The sequence below is a fragment of the Aspergillus melleus genome (genome assembly GCF_016097325.1).
Source record: "Aspergillus melleus strain CBS 546.65 chromosome Unknown contig4, whole genome shotgun sequence".
NCBI lineage: Eukaryota > Fungi > Ascomycota > Eurotiomycetes > Eurotiales > Aspergillaceae > Aspergillus > Aspergillus melleus.
The window spans coordinates 2304201-2323548 of NW_025763373.1; the positions used below are offsets into that span (position 1 = coordinate 2304201).

A 19348-nucleotide genomic window follows, 5' to 3' on the forward strand; every position below is an offset into this window, starting at 1 on the left:
CTAATATCCTAAGAACATACCTTTAATGTCCAGGAACTCCCTGATTACTAACCGGGGCGCCTTCGCTGAGTCGACACAATGTAGTATAGCGCTCCATCGTCTCTGCTCCGCTGACGGTGGAATGTAAAGAAGGAACACACCCCCGCAGACTCAGGTAGTTATATGTATAAACGGCGAAAGGCTCACTTCATACTATTTCCACGGATTCAGCAGCTCGATGGTGCCTACAGCTCTATGATTTAACTCAACACACTTTGGCCAATTTGACACCGTAAGGATTGAATTTCGGCTAATAACGAAACATACTGAAAGAGACTGTTTATAGGTTACAAATGTCTGAACCCTCAATACCTTGCCAGTTCATCCCATCAAGTTCGACTGCAAAGCGGAAAGCAAACAGAGCTGCATCGCAGAGATGTCGGAACAACAGGAAGTTTAATGCAGAAAGAGAGCGAGCCTTGATGGAATCAGCTGGAAAGATTGAGAAGTTGAATCAAGAGCGGATCGAATTAGTCGACACGGTTGACCAATTGAAGCAAGAAATAAGTTGCTTGCACGCCAGGTGCCTTGACTACCGTTATCAGCGGGATTTCATATTATATCATGGAATAAAAGGTTAGGGGCCTCTTATTCCTCCCCCGGAGACTCCATGTCGAACTTTGGAAACTCTTGGTACTAATGGTCGTAGGGTGACAGAGAGTCACAGGCAAGGGTCGGATCCTTTGCGAGGTTCTCAGCAATCATCTTACAATATGACCATAGTTGGTTAGGGCCAATAGCTCAAGGATGAAGGAGAAGTTAGATGATGTATTACAATATACTTGATATTTGCTTTTCGCAATTAATATATGCAATTTCACATAATGTAGGCCAGTCATTGGCTGAACTTTGCAGCAAAGCTTAGATGGTCTGGAAGATAGAAATGTCCCTCCGCATGTTAGGCAGAGATATGTACTAGAAACACGGCCTTTCCTGGGCCTTGTGCCAAGAGGCAACATGCCCTGCCCAACCCGCTGTTCATTGTATAGTCGTCCTAGAAGTTATAAATGCTTCTAACAATCGCGTCGTTAGTCCGCCATGGGTTGAGAGTGCCTCGCTACTCGGAGGTTGATGCCGCTAAGGGATTCTCAGATTATCCTCTGGCTGGGAGAGCGAACCGTAGAAGGGGTGCTGGCATCGGGAGAAAGCTACCAATTTTATAAAGGAAATCAAGAGCATCTTCTGCTGCAGGTAGGAGGGGCCTCAGATTCATGTTCGTCTAATCACACTACAACATCAAGAGGCCCGTTGGCACTCACCCGTCACCTAAGGCGCTTGGTGATTCCTGAAGATGTGTTGATCGAGTAATGAAAACGATCGAAGGTAAACTTGAGGGCCGCGAAAGGCTAGTTAGAAGGGGTGAAAATGGGGAGCGCAGCAATGCGCAATACTGCTGATGTGGGATTTCTAGGCGGGAGAATGGCGTGTTGCCTAGTTAAAGCCTCCAGCCGGCAGGGTAAGAGCCAGGAGCCTGACGCATAAAATTGACCACTTTCCTTTATAGGATTCTGTCTACAAATGAGCATCCCGCCCTTGATTCTATATGATAACGATTACCGACGTCGCCTAAGTTATATAGCTGGGCGACAGTTAATGGTCAACTCTGACTCCGATTCTCATTCACACACTCCTGCTGCTACTCCTACTATACCGCTACCGAATCGACCTGGCTGCCAAAATTTACCCTTAAAGCATGAATTGGCCGAGGTGTTTCTGTCGTACACGATGGCTATCCTTACGGCTCCAGGTCGCTCTAGAAGAGAGCTGCTTACCCCGACCGGCACTCCCGAAGAACAGGGAGCAACTTGAGCCACAATCCTTAGCATACCAAACGGGGAGGGACGCGGACATGGAATATGGACGCCGACGGCGCTCACATGCTCCATCGCCCAACTAGCCTGCCAAACAAATTAAAACATGCTGCTTGGTATGTCTGATCTGATTTCAGATATCGCTAGTACTGCGGCTTAGTCGGAAATTACACTCGTGCGGCGGTACACATTCGCACGGTGGAGAGAAGGCCGTGGGCGGAAGATGGAAGGATATAAGTCTTTTTGTGAATGTGTTCTGTTTACTATATTGCTACCCCATCGTACCATACGTGATGAATTTACTCTCCCAATGAGGGGTTGGAAAAAGCCACGAACGCTCGGCTCTTTTGTATCTCGAACAAGGTTCTCTATCTGGCATAAAATCAAAATCCAGGGGCTGTATACAGTGTACTCAGAACTTTGTCTTACGTAGATCGGGTAAAAGCGGTTGCGAAACATGATCGCCCTTTCAGCCAGTGCATGCATAACAAGGAAATAGTAACAAATTTATCCGCGCCCAGTTTACCCCCACCTGCTACGTAAAGCTATTTACAGTATATCGCAATAACAAAAAAGCTCTCTGCTTGGTTTGCCACCTCATTAGACTATCTAACTGGCCAGATAGCGCGGTATCCTGATAGAGGAATGCCGCTGTACGTCCATCCCAAACGCTTCGCAAGACTCTTCAAACTTGAACTGCGCCCATGAGATTGTAATAATGTAGCTTGGCTATGAACGTCGTGGAAAGAAGCACCAGAAATGTCAGGCTATGTTGCAGGTGTTCGATCGATCGCAATGGCCTTTCGGTGATCCTATGCCTAGGCCCCGGCACATCTGGCTTAATTCAAAGGTGGCCATTAAACAATGACGACGTATAGATGTGGCAGCCTGTTGTTTGATGAAGCGCTGATGTTCGGTGGAAGAAGTAAGAAGGGCTAATCGAGGCGAACCGGTCATGCAAGTGGACGTCGAATTAGATGTGGTGGGGTAACAGCGCCGTTGGAGTTTAGATGACCGCTGAGTGGCGCGTACAGCTCTTAGTCATAAGGCCGATGGATATTGTCCCCTGAGAAGACTGATTGTATGATGAGATCTGCTAGGTGGCGACGGATGCACGGTGGGAATTCTGTGCTGCTTCCCTTTCCCACCGACGCGCAATCTTTCGAGCCTCTCGTAAGGTATTCTTATAATGGCTGCATATCATCAGCTTGGCTGCGTTCTTGAAGCCTATCGCCCGGCTTTTCGGGTTTGATGCTTGATTCGCCAAGGACGGCTCTCTTTCCGCAAAGTCCCGCTTGATAGAATCGATCTGTCCCGGACATACACCATCAGGTGAGGAAGCGATATATCGTTCATAGTGTAAAGGTTCAATCGGGTTAAGAAATTGCTGCACAGAGGGCATGATGAAAAGCTCGAATATACAGCCACAGAAGCGATGGTTATTTAGAGCATGGCGTAGCGTACTGGAGTGCCATTTTATGTTGGACCAATTTGCATGGGAATCGGCCATTATAGGCGCCAAAGAAATCACCATGGGCTGGGCAAACGCAAGAAGGCACTTCTCTCTCGCAGGAACTCATTGTACCCCAAGATACTCAATCTATACCCCCGAGAGCAGTTGCAACATTCCACTGAGCCGATATATGGCTCCCAGGAACATGCTCGCTCCTGCGATCTATTTATCGGTTTCCGGAGAGCCGGTGACACATCCCGATTATTCGTCGCTGTTGCTTGCTCAGGTTATATAAGTTCACCATTCTTTCGTATCACAACATGAACAGGCTCGACATTGACCGCGTGCAAAAGCGACGACCGAGATCACCATTCACTCATAGCGTATGTTCGCACCTTTTCCCGTCTCACAATGAAGGTGGCCGGACGCTTTCATTAACATACTAACCTATGCCGCAGGACAGATCCCCCGCCTTACTCTCTTATCAACCCCTCGTGTGTCCCCTGGAGCGCAGTCACAATGGATGGAGTGTGGGATCCGATCCGGGTGTGTACGATCAGCAACCCAGAGAACACGACCACCTGCTGTGGGAAGACTCGGACCGGGACGAGATGCAAAAACCGCATCTCAAGGGATTCTCGCTCCAAAGCTGCTCATCTCCTGCAGCTTTTGGTGCAGCGGCCTCCGGATGACAACCTCGTCCAGACACTGAGCAAGATTGCCTGGCTCCTACTATGCAAAAGATACCACCAAAGCCAGGAGGACGAACAAGTGAAGCCGCTAGTTGAGCACTGGTGCGACAGTGCTCGCGATTCAGGCGTCGAGCTTCAATATCCGGTCGCTGTACGCACGAGAGTCCGGCAAATTCTCTCGTCACCAAACCCAAGGGATCTGACTTCGGGTCAGACTTCGGATCTGACTTCGACGCCATTGACTCCTATGGAGGTTGACCCTCCCTCGGCTGAGCCTCAGTCCATCCATATTGAGCAGCTGAGGCAAAGGCCAGGCCAATTCGAGGTGATGTCGTCTTCCCAACGGCGGATCAAGTTTGGGACCGTAAATGCCGACAACACCCGCACGCCAGTGATCCTCCGTTCACTGGAGCCGAAGGATGACAGCGGCAGGATAATGTGCAATATCTGCTGGCAGGAGTCTGCAGACGAGATCGCTAATTTGAAATGCGAGCACTGTGAGAATAGCGTGCACTTAGGATGCATGGGAGACTGGCTCGAAAAACGCTCAACTCAGATCAACTTCAACTGCCCAATATGGTAGGTTCCTCTTCCTGTTGCCCTTTCGTGAAAATATTGCCTTGCTGACACATTCACAGCCGCGGGGTTCGCCGGTTTGATGCTTTTTATTCCTTCGCTGTGACGACAAGGGAACCAGAGGATGGAATTAACGGTGTTGATGACTCCGTCACTAGCCCAGGGGAGATCACTTCAGCGGAAGGGGCTCGGGCGCAAGGTCTCCGCCGGTCCGGTAGATCCAGGAGACGGCCTGACTACTACGGATAGACTAACAGCCTCAATTGCCGCGGGGAAGGATGAAATCTAAGCCATCCGATGATAAGGCTACAGGAAGGCTGTATTGATCTAGAGTGTGATCCACGGCCTAATTATCCTTTTGGACCACATAGGCCCAACGCGAGGCAAACACCTACGAGAGAAATAGCATCCAGTAATAAATATTTGACTTTTTGTATCCGATTCTATTCGTCTCTTATCTCCTTGGATCTTTCAGCGGTCCAGGTTTCGGCTGCATAAACAGGGCATGCGCGCGGATTGCGTCAATGAGTTCACCTCGGCTGCTTGTGGGTATTTGGGCTCCCCGCCCCCGCCCTTACGAGATAGGTTTCACAGCCATCGACCTTCTCTGGCCCGGCCCGTAGATGATGGACAGAATCGGGCAGCACGGTGTGGAAGAGTCCTGTTACATTCGGCCTGCCTGGTGTATCCTAGTGCTACAGTCCCCATTGTGAATTTCCCGGTCGCTTTACTGGCCATGATGATCCCCTCTATGCCCGCGGAGTACCCAATTTCAGGTTCTCAAGAATAGGCTCAAGCTAGGGCTCGCAGTAATTTAGATGATCCTAGAAGAAGACTGGCCGTTCTGAGTCAAAGCTACATTACTAGTGACCGTCAAGTTCTTTTACGGCTGATAATGAAGGTCGGCTATTCTTTGCTGGCGATACATTATAAAAGCGACCTTGCCCATTGGCCTGGAATGGCATTCTGCTTTCGAGCTCGGCATATTCCGTCAGGTATTACTTTGTATTCAAAGATCTACAATCTACCATGAGCCTGTGAGTACTCGATATCCTTTCGGCTCGTGTGAAATTTGCAACTGATATGATACTCTATGAGAAAAGAAGACTTCTAATGTCGTCATCAGTTTCACTTCAGCACCCAAATCACACAAGCGAAAAGCCGTCCCCAGGCGAACAGCTCAGGCAATTTGCTTCCCATGAGGGATTCTACGAAATATCCCGCCGTTTGATGGCCGCCCTATCAGCATCAGATGTGGGTGCGATGCTCGCAGCTCTTCATGTCAAGCCTTCGCCCTCATTACATCAGGCATTTCCTTCATCCGCTCAGAGATATAGACCGAACAATGCGAACTTTCGAGCCATGGAAGCGTGAGAGATGCCAGATTCTAATTCTGGGGCCCGACACCACGTTGCTGAATTAACGGATTCAGGACCCAGCAGGGTACTATGCAACGAGCAACCACTGGCAGAATATGCCCAGAAGGCTTCCAAACTGCGGCGCATATTCCGGGGGCGCAGCAAGGAAAGAATCAGGGAGCTTTCTGATTTTATGAAGATTATAAGCGAAGAACGAATATTCAAACAGTATCCCCCGGAGTTTGCCGATTTAGTCCCGGTCGCGAATGGCCAATTCAGCACTACTATACGTGGTGATCATGTTGATGTTAAGGTGTTCGATCAGTTTGAGTCGACTTTGATACCAACCTCTCCAGATGATAACGAGCCTGGTGTAATTCTCCGCTTCTCAGGCATGAGGTTTTACTTGCCGTGGAATATAAGCCCAGGTCGGAATTGGGTGACAGACGGGCTTCCTCATATCTATGCTTCTAATCCGCCGCATATTGAAAGGGGAAGAGTTAGGCGCTCGGATCCATATGAGGGTAAGACAAAGTTATTTTTCTTTCCTCACAATCAAGAGATTGCAACAGATTGTGTCTATCCCTATCAAACGGGTGCACTTCTAATGTTCGCGTGAATGCTGCATTTCTTCAATGAAATTGCCGCTTGTGCTGTTATTTTTTTTTCTTTCTTTCTTTTTCTGGTGATGTAAGTGTGATCTGGGGAAGTGCACTGCTGGGGGTAGAGTTCCGATGCATCTGTACCGAACAACGATCAAAAAGTATGGCTGGACGGGTGGATCAAAAGAATGACTAAGAATCGAATATGCAAGAAATTAGGCGATGAAGGTCTTATTCATCCTCATCTTCTGTAAATACTACTATTTATACAACTTAGGAACCTCAAAGCCCATGGCCAAACTTCGGCGATTTATCGGCCAAGCAACCGTGCTGTCAGGGAGTGATCCGCAGTGGACAGACATTGTTGGGAGCCTTTTTTTTGCGTTCATCTGGGCAGGTTACTGCAATGTCCATGGATTGTGCCCTCGGAGGAAGTGTCAGCTATTCCTTAAAGTCAAGCTATTCTATTTAGCCATCAATGTGCCGATTTTCTTGTTTTCACTGTGCAACACCAAGCCCACATACGTAAAGAGGTTGGCTCACTGGCAGGACAAAAAGGACAGTTTCAACGTAGGAAGGTCAGTCGCCGCATGTAAATGGACAGAATTGGGCGTACGTTTGCTGGCGGAAACACTGAGCCCCATGATTCAGGCATTTCGCTCTGGGCCACTGTGATACACTTCACGCACATGGGCTTCTTGCACTTCTTTGAGTTTGATAAACTTGAATACCATAGCCAGCGAGAAGGACGTCACCAGTGTGAAACCGGTTATAATAGTGGTGATCAAGGCCATGATAGACCAATCGCCATCGCGCGCGGTGTAGATATTGATGAGAGTGGTGGCAAGCCCGGCAGCTGCGTTCATGATGATGGGCCTGGGCTCGGGTCAGTCTCGTCGCTTCACGCAATGCGGGAAAGGGAAGGGCCGCTTACATGAAGATCCGATTAGCGAGCCAGATGTAATTGTGACGCCACTCCCAGTAGAGCCACCCCAGTGCTGCTGTAGACGCAACAAACAGAATACAGGCAATCGCCAAAAGTGGGGGGTTTTGGATGGTATTGAGAACTGCCTGTCCGACTTGGTCCTTCGCCAGAGCGTCCTGGACCTGACCAGATTTCTATAGAGCCGTGAAAGTCCCAGGGGCTATGAGATACCCGGCGAGCAAGGTCCAATGTGCTATGCTGGCTATAGCGTTGTACGTCCAAGGCATGTAATCTACCTCTAAAAGCATTTCTATATACCGAGTTTGACCGGCAAAGGGAACTGGATGCTGAGTTCCGGGCGACATATGTCTTGAGCTAGGATAACAGTCTAGGATCTGATAAAATGTTGGATAGTGCGTGAGTCAAATTGATAAGTGTAATGGCACACTATAGATAGGGGAGGTTACCGACACCGATGGCTCTATGGTAAGGAGTTGTTGGTGATCGTATTAGCGTCCACTATTTGAACCCAGCAAAATGAGAGGGGGAGTAATATGTTGCCTCCTACACTCGGGTACCTGTCATACGAGCATGGACGACATGCGTAACAGCCTTCTTAGTGCCAGAGCCGACAGACGATTCAATCAGTTGGTCTGGGACAAATGACCTCCAGCCATCCGGCCTCAATATTCTACTGAAATGGCAAAACTGGGGGGAGCCTACTCGATTCCTTTCTTTCCCTGATTGCACGGTGAAGATTTCGAATTAATTCGCATGCATCTAAATCTTCGAGATACCTAAACACTATACAGCCATTACTGTCGGGCGGGTAGCCACCCCCACATAACCACAATGCTATGAATTTATATAGCCCAGACTCTCGTGCACTCGTTTTTACAGTGCGATAATTCTGCGGTATGCGTAGATGGTGTCTTCACAGAATCGTGTGAAGCAGGAACAAATCCGCAAGCGGCGCAATAACCTTCTCCGTCGCCATAATGATTTCTGGCGGCTGTACGCGATCCGCAGCTAGACCGCTCTGGAGATGCCAAATGGCCGGATATACACTTATAGATCCCATCCATACATTTCTGCCCCAACTGATTGTGACGTTGTGAGTTCCCGACTGCCTGAAAAGAGATTCTATATTGATAGATTAGCGGGAACGACCCCAACCGGCTGTGCACAAAGCACCGGCGGATTATGGGCCTCCATGTGCTGGCGACATCACGTTACCACCAGTTCCGTCTCTGAAGGTCCTTGGACGCCAAAGCCTGTGCGTGCAAAAGGCGCAACACGCCCATGGGTCATAGTCTCTGACGTTAGATAGGGTTCCCAACTTATCGCCCTAATTGGCCGCCTTACTGCGATCTCTAGTATTTGCCAGCGCTGGTAAAGTAGCGGCTTGCTGTCCAAGGCAACGGTTTGAGTTCAATGGTCTGCTGTTCCGCTGGATTTAGTGTCGTCAGAATACCAATTAATCTAACATCGGTTAGGAATTAAAATCATGTTGTAATTGTTGTAGTTACTAAATATAGACCCTGGGCTTATATACCTGTTAGATGTTATATCTTAATACGGCTCGACTTATAACAAACTAGAACTGGCGGTCAAGCTCCTACTTTATTTCTTATAGGATCAACATTCTCTCTTCACTTAACAGGATATGATGAGCTGTCGCATTGCGTATTTACTTTGATCTTAAAAGTAAGCTTCCGAAATATTTCGAGGCTTATTTGCCTAATATACCTCGAAGCCTGCTGTTTTACTGGAAGCAAGCACTTCAAAGAGTATCGACAATTGTTGACTCCTGCGCTCAATAAAATCTGCTCATCAAGCTTCCTATCTGGATGTTAACTCTCCCATGGGAGTGAATTCTGATGACTTCGGCCGACTTGGATCTGCCATTAGTTAGGTAATTGCGGCAGTGCATTTGTAGGGGACATAAGAGAAAATATACCAAATATTTGATTGGTACTAGGGCTCATCGAAGAGTCGAGCGGATTGGGCACCAAGGTGAGGCTGCGAGTGAGGTTCCAATTCGCGCTCAAGGGGGAATTAGCGCTGGGGAGAGCTCGCCCAACTCCCTTACCCCTCCTCACGCTGTCGGTGAAAAACGCTTCTACCATAAATGCACAACCTTGTTCTCTTTCAAAGTGGGGTAACACCCGTGTGACAAAGCCACGTCACGGCTGGACATCTGACTGCTGATATAAGGCAAGGCTGAATTAGAACCTGGACCTGTGTAAATCCTCTGAATTCTGCCCATACAACTCACGGTTTCGCCCTCTGTCGAGAATGGTGTCGCGTCCAAATACTCATCTATATGCAAGGTAAACATCTCTCCCTGTGATGACAACGTAGCTAATATAGACGAAGATCCTTCTGTGAGCCACCTATCCAGGTGATTGCAGGGAGTGCCAAGAGCTCTTATTTTGTCCACCCTGGAGCCTTGTCGTGGTGCAAGAAGTCAGCATTAAATGCGCGAGTCGACGGGCCATGGAAGCTGAACGAAGCCAATGGTCCAATTGACTGGTCCGAATTTGATGAGCAGACAGTCGAATGCGTCTTGAGCTACCTTTACACGCAAGATTACTACGTCCCTCAGTTAGAAGCAGATCTTGACGAGGATTGCAAAAACGGCGATGACAGCAAAGGCAGGTCGATGTCAACTCAAGTTACATTTGGTAGTCAATTAATGTTGTTCATAGCTACTACCGGGATTAAGCCGTTAGTCTTTACTGACACAGAGCCCCTTTCCTCTAACACTATGCCGGGTAATCAAGAAATATCTAACAGGCCACTAACTCCCTTGAGTCGGTGTCTCGAGGCTGGCCTGCCGGCAGATAATAGACAGACTGCCGCAGGTGCTTGCACCTGCCGAACATTTCATAATACTGACGATCACCTTGGTGCTGAAATTCTGGTCCATGCGAAAGTATATTGTTTTGCACATCATTTCTGCATCCATGAACTTGAAGACTTTGCACTGCAACGCCTTACAAAAGTTCTTCTTATCGTCGATGCAGAAACAGAGGCAGTGTTTCCGTATCTCGCAGATGCTATCCGTGTTGTCTACAATTCGACCCCTGGCGCGGATTTGCAAGATAATCCTGCTCGGAAACTGTTATCTCAATACGTTGCATTGAATTACACCATGTTTGAAAGTGGGAGCATTGGTCGAATTATGGCAGAGGGTGGGGATTTCATGGTTGATTTATCTCACAAGTTGGCCAGGCGACTCGACATGAATGGGGCCGGTGCCCAGTCTCTGGAGGAGCAGATTGATCAGCTTCATTTGAAGATAAATGAACTAGGGCTAGGCATTCAGGAAAAAGAAATCCAGCTTCAAGCAGCTAGGGATGAATTGGGGGAGTGGGAGAGCTGGAATCGAGGAATTTCCGGAAAGTATAAGAAAGCGAAAAGAAAGGTATAGCCTGCGATTGCCTACGCTTAAAGAACCACACTGTTAAGCGGACGGCCTCAAACTATTAAACCATTCAATTGACAAATTCCGTTATGTACTTGGGAAAATGAAATTGATACTCCACTCCGTGCAGCAAGAACATTTAGTGGTAGTAAAGTTATTGTTGGCCGAACTGGAATGGACATTAATAAAGGATATTCATGGCGTCACCGCCTTGTGGTGGGTTCCTTCTAGCGATCTGCCGGATACTGCACCCTGGTTCGGGGGCACAAGGCGGTGTGACACCGGATGGGAGGCATTTCTAGATCCGAAAACCGCAGTTCGAGTGCCGCTCTACGCTGGCTGGTTGGATAACATTGTATATTACCATAGCAAACAGTATATATTCGTACCATGGGTGTGTGACAACAGAATCATACAGAAAGTGTCTTGTCCCGTAACCGCTCTGATATAGTGCATCTTGGCATCAGGACCAGACAGAATCCGATCAAGTGGCAGGTTGACAAATGACCCCCGTAGTGGCTATGGGATTCAAAAGCCTACCTTAAAGTAGGTGCTTGACAGGCAGAAACCTGGTGGTCTCGGAAGACATTTCAGTGTAACCGTCCCTCGGCCGACCTCAGCCGCCCTCAGCGCTTTGCCACGCAATGTTCAGCAGGAGGGAAGTTGATTATGATTAGTTGAATTACAAGTTCCGACTGTCCTGCTCAATCTCCATCTACCATCTGTGGCCTCGCTTCAGAAGACGTGAAGCCACGCGTACTTCATAATGAAGGCATAGTCCGTGCCATCTTGAATATTTAGACTATTACTTTTCCCAGTCCAAGCGATTGGGACTATTCATGGGATGCTATGATCGACGAATCACCTGTAGCAAACTCTGGAACGCGAGACTCAACACTCTGCCGTTGGAAATAACCTCCAACTCTGAACGAACCGTTCTTTGTCGGGCGGAATTTACGGTCGGCATTTGCGGAGTCTCCCTTTGTCGACGAGTTTCTGTCTTTCTGGATTTTCAGACCAAATCCACATGGCATGAGTCGAGAAATTCGGGGAGTGTCATTTCTTGGGCTTGGAGCTTCAGTTGTTCCTCAGCTGCGATCTGGGACTGTTCGGCTCGCTCACGCCGCCGCTGTTCTTTTCGTAGTCGGTGTTTTTCTTCGAGGCACCGGCGCAGCTCTTGTATCTCTTGGAAGGACATTCTGAATGCCGCTGGATGAATGGCGCTCGAATGGCTACGTGAGGGGGTTTTTTTGTTTTGGAGCGGCTGCCTACCAAAACCCTTGAATTATAACTACGGTGGGATGCAAACAGTATTCGCAGCACACTAGTGGCGCTATTAGTGAGACCAACAAAGTCCGCAGATGTGAAAAGGTCAAAAGAGAAACATTTGTATTCCATCGATTGTCTCTTGAGGTCTCCCTGAAATTATCCATTCAATAGCCTCCATGATAATCTGCACGGTGTGATCGAGCTTTACTGATTGATGAGAATTTTTTCTCGCAGTCTGTGCACCAACCATGATAGTCAGTATCATGTTGCCGAAGACCCGTCTCACTCATGAATGATCTATTGCAGTCACTGCAGTAGGAACCACGATTTTGCCGTATTCTCCTGGGATATGAATTTAATTGCAAATCGACTGTCGGCTTCCACACGATCTGTTGGGTGGTTTGTATATTGCTGACAAGATGCTCGTTCAGGCTTCGTGACTATTTTAGACAGGGACGAATGAGCCTACCACAGTTTCTGTTCTAGCTGAAGCACTCTTTCTATCATTAAAGTCGAGAAATCGTGTGAAAACGCGGCAAATGTTCTCAAGATATCATGAAACAGCTGCTGGTGTTGAAGAGCGGATAAATGCCGAATGGCAGATCTTGATAAAATGTCGCGTAACTCCGAGTGGGGAGGGCTGTCTGGCCCGTAGACATACCGAACTGTATCGATAAATTCCGGATATTTCCAATTCGACTGAAGGTGGGATTGCAATTTCTGTTTAGACAACTTCATTAATCCCTCAATCTGATACTTATCAGCGAGGGCGTAAATCGCTGCATTTATCTGTGCTCTGCTTCCTTCGACAGTGAAGCTTGTGGACGCACTGGCTTCATCCGCATTATCTATAGTTGGTGTCTCGCTTGGCTCTGCTGATTCGTTTTTCTCAGGGGCGTCTTCAGCTGGTTCCGTGATGGACCATCGTTCATAAGTGTCGTCATAGGCGGCACAATAAAGGTAATCAACCATCTTCGCAACGATAAGTGGGTTGTCTTCGAGGGTAATCTCTCTTGATCTGGCTTCCTGTAATTTATAAGATGAATTCCCGACGCGAGCTGCTTTCTCGTACCTGGAACTGGCCACTTATCGCCTTTTCAAAGAAACTCGACTGTGGACAGACAATACAGCTATGCACTCTAAAGACGGACGACTCGCAGAGAACTGTGAGATCTGAATAGGCACCATCTTTTCGAATACTTCATCTTGTTAATTTTTATTCAAAATCAACGATCATCTGAGCTTACTCCGATAAAAGGGTCCGTAGAGATTCAAAATCGTTGGCCATCTCGAGTCAACATTTGACAATATCGGTTTTAAAATCGGAGAATATACGGGGTTTTAAAACCCGCGTCTGAAATGACGCCACTCCGCCCAAGGCGGGGTCAAATGATATATGCAGAGCTGCCCGACAAGTTGCAAATTTTGCTTCTGAGCGAGAAAATAACACATAATTGCTTCCACGCAAGGGCACGCTAATATAGAGGAATACTGCGAAGCCTATCTAGAGAATCAATACATGTTAGGTGTCTGTGGATTTACCATGTATCTGCCATTTTCAGTCGGCTGGCTTTTACCCATACACCCATCTGCCAGAGCTATATGCACCTCATCAAGCCACTATTAGATGACGAAAATTTCATCCATAATTAACAGTGCGGGTATCAGAGCGCTTCACTCAGCATTACTAAGAAGCGCCGACAGAATAGTGGTATCTCTAGCGAAAGCCCTTGAAATTCTTTGCTGTTTAAGAAGAATTTCCCTTGGTGTGTCGTAATATGAAGCACTAAACTTCGAATAGCACTGGTATTCTGAAGATCTCCTCCTTGATCGTCTCGGAAGACGAATCGTATTAGCGTGGTGATATCTCCCACTCGTCCTTCGTGGAGAGGGAATTCACGAAGCATATGCAATAACTTTAGGGCTGTTACGAATATTCGTAATTGCGAATATTATCCGTGCGAATATTCGTAGCGAATAATTATTCGCAAGGTTTTTGGTTGCGAATAAAAACCGCGAATATTATTCGTAGTTTTTTGGAATTGCGAATAAATTATTCGCAGGATTCCTTGATTATTCGCATTATTTGCATTATTCGCAATTAGTAAACTATTTTCATTATTGTATATATAATGTATTCATATATATATATATATATGGATCCAAGTAAATAGCCAATTCTTATACAATCTGAGTAAAACTACGTTACCAGTTATGCTACAAAGTATCGTTGACAGTAAGAGGCCCAATCATGAACTAACTCAATTAACTACTATCTATATACATCGTCTAACAGCATAAGAATCCTCACTGTTTCTCCCTTCATTGAGTGTTTCTGTACTCCAAGTATATCCCGACCTGCATTGAAGAGTCTCTCAACTGAGACTTCAGATGCTGGGATTGACAGATAATCTCTAGCAGCAGCAGCCATCTGAGGGTAATCCTTCCTATGGACCCTCCACCAATCACATAGCCAATTTGGATCCTCCATATCGTTTGCATCAACTGGGGCGCTGTCAAAATATCGATCAATATCAGATAATTTAGGCTTGTTTTGAGGCTGTAGTCTTTGTAGCATTCGACTGCCCACTTTCTGCTTTTTATTAACATGCTGGTCTTGTGATTGGAATATCGCGAGAGGCTCGATGATCTCAGGATACTTGCAGTGAAGATTATCACGAAGAGCTTCGAGAATTTTTCTACCAGTCTCTTTATCCTCTATCTCATAGAGAAGAAGATCACCCTTCACACGAGGATCTAGCACCAGTGCAGTATAGTATATATCAGAGGCATCCATAAAAGTGTAATACTTCATGTATTTCTTGATACCTTCCCTAACAGCACTTGCAATATCTCTATCAAGGTCTTCAAAGTCATCCTTGCAATCAGCAGCACCATGCAATAAATCATGAAGCTCATAGTATACTGGTATTGTAAGGCTGATCTGGGGCTTTTTCTCTGACACGAATAAGGTAAATTCATTGAACTTTGAGAGAACATGATGGATCTGAGAAAGCCGCTCCCAGTCTCGTATTGTAAAAGGAGGAAAGTCCGTCTCATATTGAAGGAACTTTTCGAGCTGATATCTGGACTTCAGAGTATTAGTCTTATCCTATATAACCTTAAAGCCAGTAGCTTACCTGTAAAGCATCACTAAGCATTCGGAAAGTTGAATTCCATCGTGTATCAACATCATACTCAATGAACTTATTAGGGAGGTTCATGCGTTTGCAGCTATCGTTCCATAACTGCCTGCGGTGAGGGCTTCAGTGGATCCAGAGAGCCAGGATGCGCAGCTTTGCAAGCGGTTCAACAGTCTGGAATGACTGGTAATTTCCCTCATCAAGGTTGTTGCAGACAATATTAGCTTCTCCTATATTACCAGACCTGAGAGCCCCAAGGATATCCTTAACAATGAGATTAATAATATGGGCTAAACAGCGCACGTAACTCCCTAAGCCAGAGAATAAGAGGTTGTTCTCATGCTCTTTCTGAAGATTCTGGGATAGCTGTAGCACCATTCGCTCATTATTAGTAGCATTATCACCAGTGATCGAAAGCAGTTTTTGTTCAAGCCCAAGTTCAGTACGCAATGATTCAACAGCTGCAGCCAGGTTCTCTCCACTATGTGGTCCCTGCAGCTCCTTGAACTCTAGAACTTTTTCTCAATACTCAAACTCTTCCGTAAGCCAATGGCCAATGACACCAAGGATAGGTAGATGATTCTGGCTAGTCCACACATCAAGAGATAAAGCAATTGTTTTGCATGTAGCTGAAAGCTCCTCTCTCAATTCAGCACGCTGTAAGTCGAAATCTTCCATGAGACGTTGCCGAAGGGTGTGACGAGAGGCAAACGGAAGTGAAATTGCTGGTATATCTTTGAATATTTGCTGAAATGTGACTGATTCAATGATAGTAAAAGGTTGCTTATTACTGACAACCCAACGGAGAAGGTTCTTTTCAAGAGTTTCTTGAGTTGTAAGCTTCTCCTTATTACCCCAGAGGCTGGCAATAGTAGGCTCCTGAGTAATGGTCGCCGACTTAGAGGTAGTAATTCCAGGCGGTAAGTTTCCATGCTTGTCTTTTAAATGGAGCCGAATATTGGTAGTAGATATCTGTCGCTTTGAGTCTGTTGTAGACCAATTACATGATACCCCGGTATTCTTGTTGATGATAGTACAAGAGATTTCTCAGTCAACAGATCTCTTCTTTCTGCTCCTCTTCTCAATCCATTCATTAGGAAACTCTCTTATCTGAAAATAATCCCACAACCATTCAATCTTCCGTTGTTTTGTGTGTGAATGTTCGGAAACATTAGTAATAGTAGTAGTTGTAGTTAGAAATTGAGAGGCAGACTCTGACGGTAGGATCTCTTCATCCAGAAAACCAAGATAAGAGATTGTATCAGTAGAGGCTACTGGTTGAATAATAGATTCAGGTAAAGAAGGTGGGCCATGCTCTTGTAGATCTTGAGCTGCTGGAGTCTTGGTTAGATTCGACATCCAGTCTTCAGGTAGTGTATCACTATCAAAACCATCATTTAGAGCGAGGTAATGTTGACGAATTCCGCGTGTTTACATTGCCATTGGAAAAGAACAGGTAAGTAAGTAACTAAAAGAAGAAGTCCCTTTCGAGCGCTAAAAATTATGTAGATTGTTGCAAAGAGCCAAAAACTTAAGAAATATTAAAGCCAGGGATGCATTCTTTCGATGCACGTGATATATTACGAATAACGAATAATTATTCGTATTCGCAGTTTATTCGGCGAATAATTATTCGCATACTTTCAACCCTGCGAATAAAATTGCGAATATTATTCGCAGTGTTTGCGAACTGCGAATACGAATAACGAATAATGCTAATACCTGCGAATATTCGTATTCGCAACAGCCCTAGAGCGGGGCCATCAAGCTGAAAACAACTGCAGCTAGCAGAGCTGACTCCATCGGTCTTACATGGTGTTGGGATAAGTATTGTCATCTGGCTCCGCGGTAGCTGCTGGCTCCCGTGGGGGCAGCCTTTCGACCCCTTTTTCTGGCGGGGAAAGCACGGACCGCTTTCCAGCCGCAGCTGAGTTCCCTGTCACTCTTACGCTTCCGGCCACGTCGGCGCCTACAATAATCTAGTATTATAGAGTATTTATGTACTCCAGGTCGGTCTCTTTGATATAAAAAAGACCATATTTGCCCGAGCAGTGTACACAAGAATCCATCTTGATCTCCCGCAAGCCTATCACCATCAATCAATCTATAAATTTACGCAGAGCCACACGCACCCTATTAAGATGACGGGTGCGGAAGTTATTGGTGCGGCATCTGGAATAGCAGGTCTTTTTACCACGACCATTACCTTGTTTGACTATATCTATGTTGCAAAAAAGGCGGCCCCACGACTACAGTCCCTGATCGTGAAGCTTGGCAGTGCGCAACTAAGACTAACGCGCTGGGGCCAGGCTGTCGGTCTCACAGGCTCGGATATCGAAGACGAGGAATCGCTGAAAAGTTCAGGCTCGTTCCAGCTCGACGAAGAGCAGGAGAATCAGGCTATACGGACATTTCGGATCTTGGTAACTCTTTTCGAAGAGTCGAGGAAAATCTGTCACAACGAACGCAATGGAAAGTCTGAGGATGACCCTGAAGTGAAAGCGAACGAAATCAAGCCGTTCGGCCACCAGGATGGCTTTAAGTGGAGCGCTATGCACCGTTACCTTCATGAGACAATGCAAAAAATCGTCCACGAGCGCAGAAACAAGATGTCAGTTCCTCGACTCTTCAAGTTCGCTGTTTATGACGAGAAGCATCTCGAGAAACTGGTTAAGGACATCAATGACCACATTGACGCACTATACCAAATTCACACTCCGTCCGCGAGCGATGAAGAAGAGGCGGGCCAGCAGGAAATGGATAAGCTTCTCAAAGTCATGAGGGAATTGCAATCTGCATCAGAGCGGGATCCAGTGATGAGCACGGCTGTCAAGAATATATTGCACCAAAGTGTAAGTGGCGGTCGATCTTATTCTCCTATCTTCAATTTATTATCAAGCTGTTGACGCAAGCAGAATGAAAATATGACCTTCAACACCACGGAGTCTACTGTTATGAAAATAGGGCAGGATCAGCAAGGCCGCTATGAAATGACGGTCGGATCTGATGCAAGCAAAAGAAGATAATGCTATGTTGGCCAGCTGACTGCAATTTGAAGCAGTATATAAGTTATCAACAAACAAGAGGTTCGCTATACACCAGTAATGTGGTGGTCAAAATGACGATTGGATGAGGGTCTGCCTCTATAAATTATCTGCGAAAGATGAGCTCCTAAATACACGAGAAGACAGTCCGAAATCGGCTGTGTTTATCATATCGAGTGCTCAATCACGAATATCACACAATCAACTTAGCCTTGCTGAATTGGAAATGGGCATAAGCCTAAATCCCGGGCGCCTTGAAAGGTCTCGAGGTAAAATCATTACTATACAGAAGGCTTCGTGTCGGTCACTTTGTAAATGAAATATTTGGGAGAAGGGTATATAGCTGCTGGTAGGTGGCATTAATTACCACTGGCACTGTCCTTCAAGTGGTGGCAAAGCGGTTAATGAAATTTTGATCCGGACCGAATGTTTTTCATCAAATGCGGAGAGAAAGAAATCGGCTGATTGGCACTCGAACGAAGGGAATGTCCTTTTGAGGCAGTCCCAATATTATTCGTTAGCGGCCTGAAAGCCAATCCACACTGGCTGACCGACCTTAGACAAGATAACTTCACAAACACCCTAAATTGTCGACGAGAGTCTAGTGGCAACAAGCTATAATGAATAACTATGAGACCTACGTATCTATAGCTAATCTTTATATTTGAGGCGTCATTAGGAGATAGTGTGATGACACCGATGAGAGAGGAAGAGATATATAAGAAAGATGCCCGGGAAAACACCAATACTGTTGACTACGAGATCCTAACCTGCCATGGTACTCCATTTGAAACGAGGATACATACGACCATCGATTGCTAGAAACTCCGTTGAAATGATTTGGGTACCGAAGAAAGGCACGACAGAATTGAGACGTCAGAATTACATCCCGCTGAACCGAGTTACGAAACGTTACGTACACGCGCTACCACCGCAGAATCCCATAGATCGAGAATTTTACGATACCGATGGTACGCGAAATACGACATTGAAGAAGCTTCGACAT

The 19348-nt window shown here is 46.4% G+C and overlaps 3 protein-coding genes across 3 annotated transcripts; 2 read left to right on the forward strand and 1 right to left on the reverse strand.

Moving 5' to 3' along the window:
* Nucleotides 1–3822: 3822 nt before the first annotated feature.
* On the forward strand, nucleotides 3823–4820 carry LDX57_007702 (uncharacterized protein; the record flags this gene model as incomplete). Its single annotated transcript, XM_046089419.1, has 3 exons — nucleotides 3823–4146; nucleotides 4210–4574; nucleotides 4634–4820. 3 exons carry the CDS (start codon nucleotides 3823–3825, stop codon nucleotides 4818–4820), a joined length of 876 nt encoding a protein of 291 aa, XP_045945389.1.
* A 2358-nt stretch (nucleotides 4821–7178) lies between these two features.
* On the reverse strand, nucleotides 7179–7397 carry LDX57_007703 (uncharacterized protein; the record flags this gene model as incomplete). Its single annotated transcript, XM_046089420.1, has 1 exon — nucleotides 7179–7397. The coding sequence occupies one exon, from the start codon at nucleotides 7395–7397 to the stop codon at nucleotides 7179–7181; it is 219 nt and encodes a 72-aa protein (XP_045945390.1).
* A 10042-nt stretch (nucleotides 7398–17439) lies between these two features.
* On the forward strand, nucleotides 17440–18324 carry LDX57_007704 (uncharacterized protein; the record flags this gene model as incomplete). Its single annotated transcript, XM_046089421.1, has 2 exons — nucleotides 17440–18150; nucleotides 18214–18324. The coding sequence occupies 2 exons, from the start codon at nucleotides 17440–17442 to the stop codon at nucleotides 18322–18324; spliced, it is 822 nt and encodes a 273-aa protein (XP_045945391.1).
* Between the last annotated feature and the right edge of the window lie 1024 nt (nucleotides 18325–19348).